This window comes from Podarcis filfolensis (genome assembly GCF_964270895.1).
Source record: "Podarcis filfolensis genome assembly, chromosome: 13".
NCBI lineage: Eukaryota > Metazoa > Chordata > Lepidosauria > Squamata > Lacertidae > Podarcis > Podarcis filfolensis.
In genome coordinates, this window is record NC_139615.1 from 40,073,011 (window position 1) to 40,086,831 (window position 13,821).

General features: G+C 46.4%; 1 protein-coding gene across 8 annotated transcripts in view; it reads right to left on the bottom strand.

Moving 5' to 3' along the window:
• Nucleotides 1-320: 320 nt before the first annotated feature.
• The window catches only part of PCGF2 (polycomb group ring finger 2), a 40,030-nt gene continuing 26,529 nt past the window's right edge, over nt 321-13,821 (bottom strand). For 7 of the 8 annotated variants that reach the window (XM_083583367.1, XM_083583371.1, XM_083583374.1 and 4 more), the window contains exons 4-10: nt 13,178-13,233; nt 12,706-12,756; nt 12,466-12,574; nt 10,331-10,379; nt 9,400-9,498; nt 8,260-8,340; nt 321-7,241 (exon numbers count right to left, since the gene is read on the bottom strand). In XM_083583367.1, the coding sequence (XP_083439493.1) occupies nt 6,882-7,241; nt 8,260-8,340; nt 9,400-9,498; nt 10,331-10,379; nt 12,466-12,574; nt 12,706-12,756; nt 13,178-13,233 (805 nt within the window). In that variant the 3' untranslated portion in view covers nt 321-6,881. The remainder of the gene's footprint in view (nt 7,242-8,259; nt 8,341-9,399; nt 9,499-10,330; nt 10,380-12,465; nt 12,575-12,705; nt 12,757-13,177; nt 13,234-13,821) is intronic. The other variant, XM_083583368.1, reaches the window with a different exon arrangement.

A 13,821-nucleotide genomic window follows, 5' to 3' on the forward strand; every position in this document is an offset into this window, starting at 1 on the left:
AGTTCGGTGGTACCAAATACAACGGCAAATCCTAAGGTGTCAAAACCATTAGGAAGGAGGATAATGCAATCATGATGCAATAAGCAAGTAGCATAATAATCAGAGAAATCCCTTTATCTAGTTGCTGCGATAGATATTTCATACTCCACCACCAAGTCCGGAACAACATCCATCACCCTATTGTCTTGAAACTGGTAAGAGGCTTCAGCTCTTCATTGGGGTGAAGCAATTTGGGGCCCCTTTTGCAAAGTTTAGGATTTTGTGGGCTAGCGATGGGGGAGAAAAAACTTGCAAAGCACAACAATGCCAGACACCGGAGCTGAAGGACAAAGTTGTAGCATTTATTACCATTTACAAACTGTCTTATTGATACAAATGTTTTAACCAATAACAATATATGAATATCAGAATATATTACAGCACATTAAAACATCATACAGGTTTGCAAACATACAGAGCGATTTGGCTTGTACCATATTAAAAAAATGTACAAAAAAGGTTGTTGGGGTGGGGGTTGGGAGCTCAGAAGAGAAAAACGTGAGGCCTTCCATCGCCTTGGTCATTTCATTCGGTATGTACAAAGTTAATGCGCAGGTGGGAAACACCTTTTGGGTGTTTGAAGTCCAGAAAATCTTAAAACATGGCGCAAGGCCAGTAGCAAGGCCAAAGTTCGGTCTCGGCCAACGAGAAAGAGAGGAGCAATAGGACTGGTCAATAAAATGTGCATGTGTTTCTGTAAATTCTTCCTGTTGGCCCCTCTGGGCCTCCTATACTTCCTTGTAAGGGGGTAAAAAAACTGGTTATCTTCTGGATTAGCGGTTGGAGGCGCCAGAACCAAATCCAGCCCACTGGGATGTGCCACCTTCACCCACACCAGTTGCCAACTTAGAGGCAAGAGATGCAGATCAAGTGGCGTTTTGCCAGCAGGCTGTTAGAGGAAACTGCCTTGTTATACTGACCGTGGGACCACACCTTGTTCGGTGTATTGTCTACACCAGCAGTGGCTCTCCAGAATTTCAGACAGAAGCATCTCCCGGCCTTAACCTGGAACTGCTGCGGATTGAATCTGGACCTTCTGTCTGCAAGGGGATGCTCTACCATGGAGCCATTTTTAAAGGAGGACCACGGTTGTTATGTTCCCTGCGAGGTGGTGGCATAAGGCATGCCTCTCCCCCATGACTTCAGTTCCCCCAAATGCAGGAACCGTCACCTTCACAATAGAGCTTGTCAAATCAGGGTGTGTGTGTGTGTGTGTGTGTGTAGTTGTTATGAGGCTTGCCCCTCCATACACAGACACCCTTGACATTATGGCATTGCTGCAAATGCTGCTTAGAACACAGTGTGACAAAACTGCAAGGTTCTATTTTTGTTTAATATAAAGAATCTCAAGAAAACGAATGCTCAGCCTGCGGCCAGGACAAGCAGCAAGAAAATTATGAGGAGCAGATTAGGAAAAAGAGCCTTCCTCACTCTAAGAGGAGCTCAGCTGTAGAACAAGTTGCTTTTGGGATGCTAAACTTTTGGACATGTCTTCGGTTTCAGAGGAAGTGGATGTGCCTTCCAATGGTTATTAGCCACAATTACAAAACTGGAACCTCCAGGAGGCAACATCCCTTTCACTACCAGATTCTGTTGACCACAGCTATGCCAAAAACCCGAGCAGCAAGGTTTTGTTTCTCTCTGTCTGGCAGTTGCCTTCCTCGCTAGGCGGCAAACCGCCTTGGAAAGCAAGGGAAACTAGTGATGTGATCTGTGACACGGTGCAGGAAGAGGGCAATCAGAGGTGCCAGCTGTTTACAGAGAGAAAAGTTAACCAAAAATATCTCACTGGGCTGCCACACAAACCTAAGCAGCTCTTTGGTCAGAGTGCCGGGACAAGTAAACCTTGAGTCCGACCCAGCAAGACAATTCAGATGTGCTGGTCCTCTGTGAAGTGGGACTGGAAAGGAGGGTTTTGGGGGTCCTTCCCAGGACTATGATTCTTCCTCCTCACTTCAAATGCAGTATGTCAATGGCAAGAGCAAGGGGAAATGTATTATTATTATAGTCATCCTCCAAATGTCACGTTGTGCAAGGCCCCACATATCCCTAGATCAGCTTCCTATTCTTAGCAGTGGCTTCTGCTGCACAGTGGTCCTGATGCAGAGCAGCAGGGTAACAACAGCAGACTTGGACCCATCCTATTGCACCGGCAGATGACCTGTATCCCAGGTGTGTCCCTCCCCTTGATGGAAGACACTCTGATCCAGAAGTGAAAGAGGGATATATTTTTTGTGTTATTCCCCCTTCCCTCCACAGACCTTGCCTCCCTATGCCTCCCAATCTGCTGAAGATGGTTGAGGATCCCCTTAGAACAGCGTGGGAGGTAGTGCAAGGGGATGTCAGAGAAAGGGTGAATTAAATAAAAAATAAAAAAAATAAAAAACACCACCTCTCCCCCTCTGCTCAAGCTGGATCAAAAAACCCTTCCATCAGCACAGGTACACAATAGGGTATGACCTCTTGTTTATAAGTTTATAAGTTTATATGACATGGGGTAAGACTTGGGAGTCCAGGTGCGTTGCCAGGTTGCCAAAACATGTGTTCTCCGCTGCACATCTTGGTCTCAGTGCACGTCGAGCACAACAGATCCACCTGCAAAAACCTCCGAGGTTGGATTGCCTTTGTGAGGTCGGCCGCTCTTGTGAGCCAGCCGGTGGGGGGGGGGGAAGCCTATCAAAAGTTCCTTTGACATTCAGGAATACAAAATGTGCTTGTGTCAAGTTAGCCCTTCCTAACTTACATTAAAAAAAGGAAGATGATCACCCTGGCAGCTTTTGCCAACTTGTTGCCCCCTCCGGACTACAACTCCCATCAGCCGTACTGGCAGGGGCTGATGGGAGTTGTAGTCCAAAGCATCTGGATGCGAACAGGCGTGGCGAAGGCTGCCCTCTGGGATCGCTTTTCTTCCATTCAGAAAAAAGGGGAGAGGATTCAAGCTGACGGAAGAATAGAACTCTTCCCACTGGAAGTTGTGCGTTTCCACCTGGCAGCCTTGAAAACACAAGTCAGCAAATGAAAAGACATTGTCTTCCCCCAACCCCACCCCACCCGGTTAAAACCACAAAACCCTCTTCTGTCACCCCAGCGGGTCAAGCAGTAGGTTTCCTTTTCAAAGGCACTGTATTTATTTCTTTGAAACTCATTTTACAAGCAGGGTGAATGAGAAAAGGGAGGCTTTGGGGGGAGGAGAGAGATGCAGAACAAGATCCCTCAAAGTCTACAAGTTGTTTCTCATCTCAAGAGCCAGTTCAAACAAAAACTTGGCATGAGCCAAATCAGGCCACCCCCCCAAGCGCATCTGCTTGCGTAACTATAACGCAAACAGCTGCAAGCGTGTGGGTCTTGGCTGCCCCAGATCTCACAAACTCAAGGTATGCATGCTCCCAGCCTCCAAGATGGGTAGAAGTTTCCGTGACCAAGTTTTATGGACTCCTGGTTTCAAAGTTACTGCTACTCCCTGAAAGCACACACGTGAGCCAGATCAACACCGCAAATCTAAACTGTTTCCAACTGTCATTGCTCCCAGCCAATAAATCATTAAGTGTGTGCAAGCTGGTTTTCTGGAGAAGACTGAAAAACCTGCCGCACATAACCATCTGTCTTTCGACCAGTGGAGGTGAACCTGCTGGTCTGTAACTCCCATCATCCTTCACTGCAGGCCATGCTGACTGGGGTTCATGGGAGTTGGGAGTCATACAACAGGTCACTGCAGGTTGTTCGCCACCCCTGCTCTTGACCATGGCTAGCCAATGTCCCTGGGCGGTTCACATCCTGGGTGTGAAAAGGCTCTGCTCGTTCTTCCCCAGTATACTACCTCTGAATATGGAGGGCTCCGCTTCTGTCTTCTACGACTTCAAGCCCTGAGAATTGTAGGCCAGTAAATGGCCAATAGCTATCTCTAGTGACACATCCACACAGAGGGGTGTATTCAACTAAGTCTTGCTCAGAGAAAACCCAATGAAATCAAGTCCTGTCCAGTAACTTCATTCAATGTGTCTGCTCTGAGCAGGGCTAGTGTCAGATACAACCTCATGCCGTTAAAGCGCATGACATCCCCTCAAAAACCCTACAAATGATAGGTGTAAGAGTCAAAGGTAAAGGACCCCTGGACGGTTAAGTCCAGTCAAAGGTGACTATGGGGTTGTGGCGCTCACCTTGCTTTCAGGCCGAGGGAGCCGGCGTTTGTCCACGGACGCTTTTCGGGTCATGTGGCCAGCATGGCTAAACCGCTTCCAGTGCAACGGGACACCGTGACAGAAACCAGAGCACACAGAAACATAGTTTACCTTCCCGCTGCAGCCATACCTATTTATCTACTTGCACTGGCATGCTTTTGAACTGCTAGGTTGGCAGGAGCTGCGACAGAGAAACGGGAGCTCACCCCGTTGCAGGGATCCTAAGCACCAACCTTCTGATCAGCAAGCCCAAGAGGCTCCGCGACGCCATAGTTGCCTTTGACTGGACTTAACCGTCCAGGGCTCCTTTACCTTTTTTTACCTGACAGGTGCTACGATTCCCAGCACACTCAAGAAAACTGCAGTTTCCAGGATTCTTGGGGTGGGAGGGGAGCTGTGTGCTTTAAACGTGCATGAAATAGGTGGTGTGAATGTGTCCTAAGAAAATGCACTCTCCGTAACCCCCCCCCCCAAAAAAAATCCCAGGTCTATTGGCGGGACGGCTGAAGTGGTTGGAAACAGAAGTGAAGATCAGTCCTCCTGAAAGACAGGCAGAGATGTCTGGCACAAAGGAACAGAATTGATGTCGGCTGGGGCGGGGTGGAAGGAGTCATGGTTCAAAATGTCTGGAGGACTGACCAGGAGGAAGCCAGGTTAAGCACAAGGCACTATGTCCACTGTAACAGTGTCACTGGCGATGCCACACCTATATGGGTTTTGGGGGTGTGACGCCAGTAGTGGTTGGCCTCACCAGATGCAACATTAAAGGTAAAAAGGTAAAGGACCCCTGGACGGTTAAGTCCAGTCAAAGGTGACTATGGGGTTGTGGCGCTCATCTTGCTTTCAGGCCAAGGGAGCCGGTGTTTGTCCACAGACAGCTTTTCGGATCATGTGGCCAGCAGGACTAAACCGCTTCTGGCGCAACGGGACACCGTGACGGAAACCAGAGCGCACAGAAACGCTGTCTAGCTTCCTGCTGCAGTGGTACCTATTTATTTACTCGCACTGGCATGCTTTCAAACTGCTAGGTTGGCAGGAGATGGGACAGAGCAACGGGAGCTCACTCCGTCGCAGGGATTCGAACCGCCAACCTTCAGATCGGCAAGCCCAAGCGGCTCAGTGGTTTAGACCACAGCGCCACCCACGACAGTTGCCACCTGCAACATTGCACTACTGTGGGCATAGAAACAGGCAGGAGAGGGGAATGTGCGGAACTCGCTGCTCTGAGGACATCCCAGCCCACGTGTTGGGTTTGAAACGCAGACAGAAGAAGCGGCCCCAGCGACTAACAAAACAGCAAGACAACTTAGCAGTCCTTGCTTGTGGCCTTGCCAGTGATGCTCTGGGTGCCACGCTAGCCTGGGTCCCTGTGTGTGAGGCAATTCACATTGCATTTCACGGAACCTGTCCCTCCACCAATGGCCCACGGCCCACCTTCACACCCTGAACCTTGTGGGGCTAAGCTTCTGGTCCTCAGCCCTATCTCAGCTGCCCCTCTGTTCCTAGCTGCCATGTTTTGTCACATGGCTGCTTGCAAACCAGCAGTGGCTGTTGGCCTTTCGCATCATTAAAGGAAGGAGACCGGCAGCTTCAACCCTTCCGATGTGTGCAGCTGTCCAGACCTCTCCTTCAGGCTTTATAGCTGCATCTCGGCTCTGCAGGAGACCACAAGAGGTATAGATGAGGGAATATGGGGCTAAAGCTGTGTACACCCTACACTTCTAAAGCACGCTCGAAGCACATTATTTCCCTCAAGGAATTCTGGGCACTGTAGTTAGCCACTCAGAGTTAGCTCCCAGCAACCCTTAACAAACTACAGAATTCTTTGAGAGGGTGGGGGAATGTGCTTCGGATGTGCTTTCAAGCAGGTGAGAGGAATCTTTGGCCCTCCAGATGAACTCCTGTCGCCTCTGGCAATTGGCCATGCTTGCTGCAGCAGATGGGAGTTATGGTTCATCGGCACCCGGAGCGCCAAAGGTTCTGCACATCTTTAAAGGCATTGCGCTTGTGTAGCCGGGGAGGCGCTGAAAGGAAGCGTAGGTGGAGACGGCAAGGGTGCCGAAGGTGGAAGGCGTCCTGCCTTCCTCAACTTGGCGCCCTCTAAATAGTGTTGGACTACAACTCCCATCGTCCCTTTCCCTCAGACCGTGCTGGTTAGGGCTCATGGGAGTTGAAGTCCAGAAACACTGGGAGGGAACCAGATTCCGTGACGGCGCATAAGTCAAAGGACGAAGAAAGCATGAGAAAGCCACGTGTGCTTCTAAGACAGGAAGCCTGCTTGATTCAGAACTGTGCGTTTTTCTCTCTCGGGGACTGTGCATTAAATCTGACTACAAACAGAGGGCACAAATAAAAAAGAGTTTTTAACAGGAAGGGGCTGCCGCTTTAACACAGATGACATCATGCAGTTACAGGAGCACTTTTTTTTCTTTTTTAAAATTAAAAAAGGGGGGAGGACACGTTGGATTTTTTTTGTCTCTTTTTGCCTTTTTTCTTCTTAAATTAAATCAGGTCGATTGATAGAAAATAAGTATGTATAATTTCCCCACCCACCACCCACCCCACCCCTCCACTGCCCTTATCTACACATAATATACTTATTTATAAAACTCGAGATCCAGCCAAGAAGGAGAAGGAAGAAAAAGAAAAAGGTGTCCGGTCCCTTTAAGTCAAAGCCGACATGGTGGGGCCGCCATTTACCATTGCCTTGCGCCCCCTGCTGGCCAAGGGTTGCATCTGGTGGCAGTTCGAAGTGCCGTTGAGCATGGTCCCAGGCGCAGGGTTGGCGGGGATGCTCACCGTGGTGGTGTTGGAGCTGGGCGAGCCGTGGGAAGGGGTGGCAGGGCTTGGCAACGAAGAGGAAGTGGTGGCCGGCAAGGTGGCCGGGCTGTTGGCCTTGTCGCTGACGGACTCGCACTCTGACGCGCCGCTGGTGTTGGTGCATTCGGAGTTGGGGAGCTGGGAGGAGAGTTTTAGCCTCTTGCAGGCTGGCTGGACACGGTATTTCAGAGGGAGAGGGCCATTCTGCAGAGGGAGAGCATAGACGTAACATTTCATCTTCTTCACAGCTTAGCTGCAACCATTTTAAAAGGTAAAGGGACCCCGACCGTTAAGTCCAGTCGTGGCCGATTCTGGGGTTGCGGCGCTCATCTTGCTTTATTGGCCAAGGGAGCCGGCGTACAGCTTCCGGGTCATGTGGCCAGCATGACTAAGCCGCTTCTGGCGAACCAGAGCAGTGCACAGAAACACTGTTTACCTTCCCGCCGGAGCGGTACCTATTTATCTACGTGCACTTTGACGTGCTTTTGGACTGCTAGGTTGGCAGGAGCAGGGACTGAGCAATGGGAGCTCACCCCGTCATGGGGATTCGAACCGCTGACCTTCTGATTGGCAAGTCCTAGGCTCTGTGGTTTAACCCACAGCGCCACCCGCATCCTAAATCCCGAATGCTAATTTGTCATTTTTTTTCATTGTTGTTTTCAGATGTAACAAACAAGACGTACCCTACCATCCTACTTGGTGGGTTCTGAATGGAAGATAGGTACACTTGCTCCTCATTCTCAAATGAGTTCTGTCTCAGACCTTGAGCCAACTTGGGTCACAACTCAAATTTCCTCTTCTTTTATTTGTCTCTTATGAATCTACAGAACACTGCCTTACCATGAATGAAGCCGTTGGTCCATCTTGCTCAGTCTCTACCAGGGTTTTCCCCAGCTGGACTACAATGCCCATCATCTCTGACCACTGGTCCTGCTAGCTAAGGATGATGGGAGTTGTAGTCCAAAAACAGCTGGAGACCCACATTTGGGTAGCACTGGTCTATACGAAGGTACAGCGGCTCTCTGGGGTTTCGGACAAGAGTCTTTCACTGGAGAGGCTGCTATGTCAGTGCTGGCAACACTGAACTAAATGAACCAACGGTCTGACTCAGGACAAGGCAGCTTCCTATGGCCATCTGTCATTTATGATCTAGTTGAGATTCCTGCATTGCAGGAAGTTGGGCTAGATCACCCTTAGGGGTCGCTTTTCTCTACGCACTCACCCGTCGCCAAGGATAGATATAAGTTATGTCCATTAGGGTATAGTATTCCTTCAGAGGCTCATCTTCATAGAGAACTTCCACCTAACAGATTTAATAACACAGTTAAAGAAATTCTGAATTACATGGCAGGCACAGATTTAAGTCTCCTGAGCATCATTAACACACACACAGACACACACACACACGCCTCTATTAGATTTTCTGTTTTGCAATTTAGAATACTGTACTCTTTTAGTACAGTAAGATTTTAAACAATCTTAAAATATCAGTGGCTTCCCTTCTCTTTCCATGGTTCATTCTGCATATCATAAATCCCTGCATATTTTACAAAAACTACGCCAATCGGTATTCCATTCTTACATCAATCAAAACTTATTTACACTGTTGAATTTATCTTAATGCTGCCATTCTTCTTTAAACATATGTTCTTCTTGTTCTCTTATTCTATGTATTAGGTCTGCAAGCTGCACATATTTCATTAGTTTAAGTTGCCATTCTTCTTTGGTTGGGACCTCGCTCGTTTTCCATTTGGGGGCTAACAAAACACGGGCCGCAGTAGTGGCATACATAAGTAACCTTTTTTTGACACCTGGGAATTTCTGTCTGAATTATCCCCAACAAAAAGGACTCTGTTTTTTTGTTTGTTTTTGGAAAAGTACTTTCAAACATTTTTTTTATTTCATTATAGATTATATACTCTTTTATATACTCTTTTACCCTTTTACAGGTCCAAAGTCTCCTGAACATCTTCATCTTTGTTGTTGTTTTTTAAAGAAGTAATTTTCTAGCCCTTAAGCTGTAAAGAAAGGTTTGAAAGCATATGTCCCTTCTCCTAACTGGAAGTAAAATAATTTACGCAGAGCAAGCAAACAGAGACATGTTTTCTCAATCTGCACAGTTCGTTTGGTACAGAATTTGGCAAACCTCTGTTGCTAAAAAAAACCTATATAAACCTTCAGAGCGAAGCCAGTTCTTCGGCAGGGAGAAAGCATGCACACTTAAACGCTGTTTGCACATTTTGCTGTTTGCTTATTTTATAATGAGTGTGGAACTGGAGCTTCCTTGATGTGCAAATAGTTTTGAACATGCAGCATCAACCTTGACCCGGGGGAAGTGTGATAGCATTTGATAGCAACTCACTTTGTATTTGCTGGGAACATCCATCTTGTTGCGGAGGAACTTAGCCAGGTGCATGATCGTCATAGCGGCAGGGCAACGGAGGAATCTCATGCTGTTCTTCTAGGGAGGAATATGAGAGAGAAAGCGAGGGAGGGAGGGGAGGGGGAGAGAGAGAGAGAGAGAGAGAGAAAGTGAGAGAAAAGGTTTTATTAGGAGAGGGCTGGGCAGCTGAAGCAGGCAGAGTCGTTGAAATATGTATTGAAGCAGCTGTAAATCTGCCAAAAGGCAAGGATACCGGGGAAGGGGGCAGGGGGAGGAGTCCAGGAAGGGTCAGAGGTCACAGGCAAAGGACACCCTTGCAATCTATATCCCGTTGGAGGGGGGAGGGAAAGCACAACATCTGTGGGGGGAGGGAGACAGAATCCGAAATTTAAAAAGAGGAAAGGAGAAAGTTGGAGTATATCCTAGCACAGCCACAGAAACAGGGAAAGGGACACAGCAAAGGTGAAAGCAGAAAGGAAAGAAAAATGGACTAAATAGAAAAGAAAAATTGAAAGCCAAATTGAGGGGAAAGGTTGGAGGTGGGAAGCAAGAGGAGGCAGTGTAGGGGGCTTTTGAAGTATTGAGCGCTAACTTGATTCATCATGATTTACGCCCAGAGCACATAAAAATCCTAATTAAGATTGGGGTGCCTTGCGATTGGTTCCTAAATATGAAATATTAATGGAAAGGGCCTCCCGGTTGGAGGACAACCACCTTGAGCCCCTGCACCTCTCACTTTAGAGATCACCACCTAAGGAACAACTCTGGGATCCCAGCTCAGAGGACACGGCTTCCAGGCAGCCCCTGAACCTCTTATTTTATGAATTCAATAATTTGAAGGCATGCAGGGGACATGGGATTCTCCCACATTTCTAAAGCATTATTCAAGGGCAGAAGCTACATAGCTCACCTTGTCTTTCTCTGTGTTCCCATTCTCAACAGTCCCTTTGTTTTCTTCTCTGAGAGAGAGAAATAGGGGGAATTAATGAAACACACACGCACAAGAGGACGGACCAGTTTATCCAGGCCTCTGTGGGTCCAGAACTTTGGTTATTTCTGCACACTTCAGCCATATGTGGAAGATCACAATCAAAAGCAAGGTCCCAGGAGCAGCCAGTACATTGAGGCAGAGCCCTCCTCCTGGCAGCAGTCTTGCTGCAACTTACCTGGGCTCCAGACTGGCTTTGCTGTTGCACCCACACAGCCCCAGCGTCACCCACTGCTTCTGCAGTGCTGTGGTCAGGTGAGCAGCTTGGCAGCACAACTTGAGCACACCTGTGTAGCACCGCTCCAGATATGGTTGGATTAGGATTCTTTCCCAGCAACAATCACTTCCAACCTGCTTTGGAATTTGCACTGGTAGGATGTTCTTTTTAAAATGTTGTTTCACACTAAACTAGAACTCAGAAAGAGCAGGACTTCTTCTCTTTCTGCTAATATTTGAAGAGGGCAGGTTGTGGGGAGGGAGAATAGACACACTAGTACCAGCCACGTTTTTAAAAATCTTGGGAGTTCTCCAGTGATTTCTAGGGATACATTTGACTTCTTTCTCCAGGAATATTTTACAATAACTTCTCAGAACGAAACAGAAAAGGACCTCTCCACACAACAAGATGGTTCCTTCTGTTTTATCTCTGTGTCTATCTTCCTCCCTCTGTCCCCTTTCCTGCTCTGCTATCCCCATTCAACCAACATTCTGTACCACTGAGCCTTTAGAAAGTGTTTGAGCTCCTTAGGTCTTCTGTACTGTTTATTCTCTGTTGCCGTTTTTCTTTTGTTTTCATAGTGCTCTTTTTATTATTATTCTGTGATAGGTATTGTTCTGTACAGTCGTACCTTGGAAGCCGAACACCTTGGCTCCCGAACAAATCAGCTACCAAGCAATCGAAACCCAGAAGTGAGTTTTCAGGTTTTCGAACAATTTTTAGAAGCCAAACGTCTCCTGCAGCCAATCGGAAGCCGCACTTTGGTTTTCAAACGGTTCCGGGAGTCAAAGGGACTCCCGGAATGCATTCTGTTCAAAAACCAAGGTACCACTGTATTGTGGTTTTAGCCTTCATTGTAAACTGTCCAAAGAACAACGCTGACTGAGCAATACAGAAGTGTAGGATGTAAGGGAATAAAATAATTAATTTGCAGCACATGTTCCCTAAGCCTAACCTCACCCAACAAGAGCTTTAAGCCACAAGGGCGATTCCATCTCCTGGTGGGTGCGGGGCAAATCAGATGCACACCTCTACTGCGATGTGCATTTGCACTCGATCTCCATTGCACAGCCTATTAAAATCATGTTTTCATCAGCAATATCATTCAACAGTAGTATAGTGCAGATAGACTGCATCTACCCTGGGAGATTATAATACGCATATGCACACACACATGATTCCTATACTGTCTTTCAATAACAAAGTTTCCTCCTCTTAGTCCTGGCCACATCCTTCTTATTGTATGATGTAAGAAACAAACAAGCAAGCAAATGAAAAGCAATATCGCATTATGAAAACTTTGATTGTTCCCTGCACAGGCCTAGACTTGTTTATTATTAAATCATATGCATCCATCGCATTTTCAGTAAAAATGCTCATGGTGACATATACAATGCCAAAACATACACCACAAATACAATTAATATACAGTCGTACCTTGGTTGCTGAACGCCTTGCAACTCGAACGTTTTGGCTCCTGAACGCTGCAATCCCAGAAGTGAGTGTTCCAGTTTGCGAACTTCTTTTGGAAGCCAAACGTCCAACGTGGCTTCTGCGGCTTCCGATTGAGTACAGGAAGCTCCTGCAGCCAATCAGAAGCCGCGCCTTGGTTTCTGAATGTTTTTGGAAGTCGAACGGACTTCCGGAACAGAATTCGTTTGACAACCAAGGTACGACTGTACGTAAGTGTGTGAGTGTAATACATACATTCTTTCAAAACATTAACCAAGCATAAATATATAAAATTTGTTAAAATATGTGTGTAGTAAAACACAACAACCCCAGGGCAAATTAAGAAAATTAAGTGAAATTATTCCCCTCATATTTTTTTCTGTATTACCTGATTCCTTCATAGAACTCTATGGATAAGCTGACAATTTCATCGTCTGTCAGGTTCCCTTTCTCTTGTTCTGAAACTTCTCCCCGGTCTTCATTGGATCCATTAGGAACTAGACAAGCAAGCAATTGAGAGGAAAGGAGGAGACAGAGAAAAAATAAAGATCACACCTTTTTTGTGGGGTGTTTTTTTTAATGCATCACTGTTGACATGTAGGAGGGAAATTCATGAGAGACGCCATACCATCTGCCAGAGGGTATGCTGCGTAGAAATCACGTCGCCTCTTCATTTCATCTGCAGGCAAAAGCAAACAGTTAATTCATTTATTAGCAATTCTATCTTTCACTTATTCTGCAGGTGGGGCTACACATCACAGTGAATAAATAAATGCATTCATGTTTAGCAACACGCTACCATATGATTATTCGTACATTTTAAATCACTGACTGAACGGAAAACAAATAAAAGAACTAGAATTAAATTTGCATTAGGACCAAAAGCACAACAGCCATAGTTTCAAAGACTATTTGTATTACTTAATGAGGTAATACTATAGTTGAATATTTGGCCCTATTCTGCTCAGTTATTTATATACTGTTTATCAGCCCTATATAATAATCAGATGGCTTCTTTTTCTAACTGCATCAAAGTCAACGGAAGCAACTTCTTAAAAACAAAACAGAAAAACAGCCACAAAATCTGAACATGTTCACACCTTTGAAAAGTCCTGGTACCAGCTTGTAGACTATGTCCTGTAGGGTTTTATCTGATCTGAAACATGAGGAGAAAAAGATGGGTTAGCAAAGGTCAATTGCAAGGGGGAAAGTGGGGGAGAATATTAAAATCCCAATTCAAATTCATTTTTGCTGTTGATAATAACAGAAACATAGAGCAAGCCTCTCTTGCCCCAGCCCCACTGTACGGGCTTATTAAAACAAATAGCTACTCTAGTGCAATCCCCTCTGCAAACTGAACAGGAGGCATTGCAGCAAAGGCAGGAAGAAGAGGCTTAACATTTCAAAACAGAGCGCTCACTATCTCTGTTGCTTAATCGGACTTAGGGTGTTCCAACACTTGCTACAAAACCTTTTTTTTTTCCTCTTAGTGCCAAGACAACAGAAGTGTGCCTAACTTTAGAAGATAAGCCTTGAGCCCCAGCATCTCTCATGCAGCCAATTCAGGACCAAATTCAGAACTGAATATTTCAGAGGATCAGTTCAGTTGGTTAAGAGAGTGGCTATCAATAAAAGCTATTTTAAGCTACAGGTTTCCCAGTCCTGACCTACACTTTAGCCAAAGTTTTTTTCTTCGTGGTAATGGAACTTACAGCCCAGCCCACACCCCGTACCAGCCAGTCAG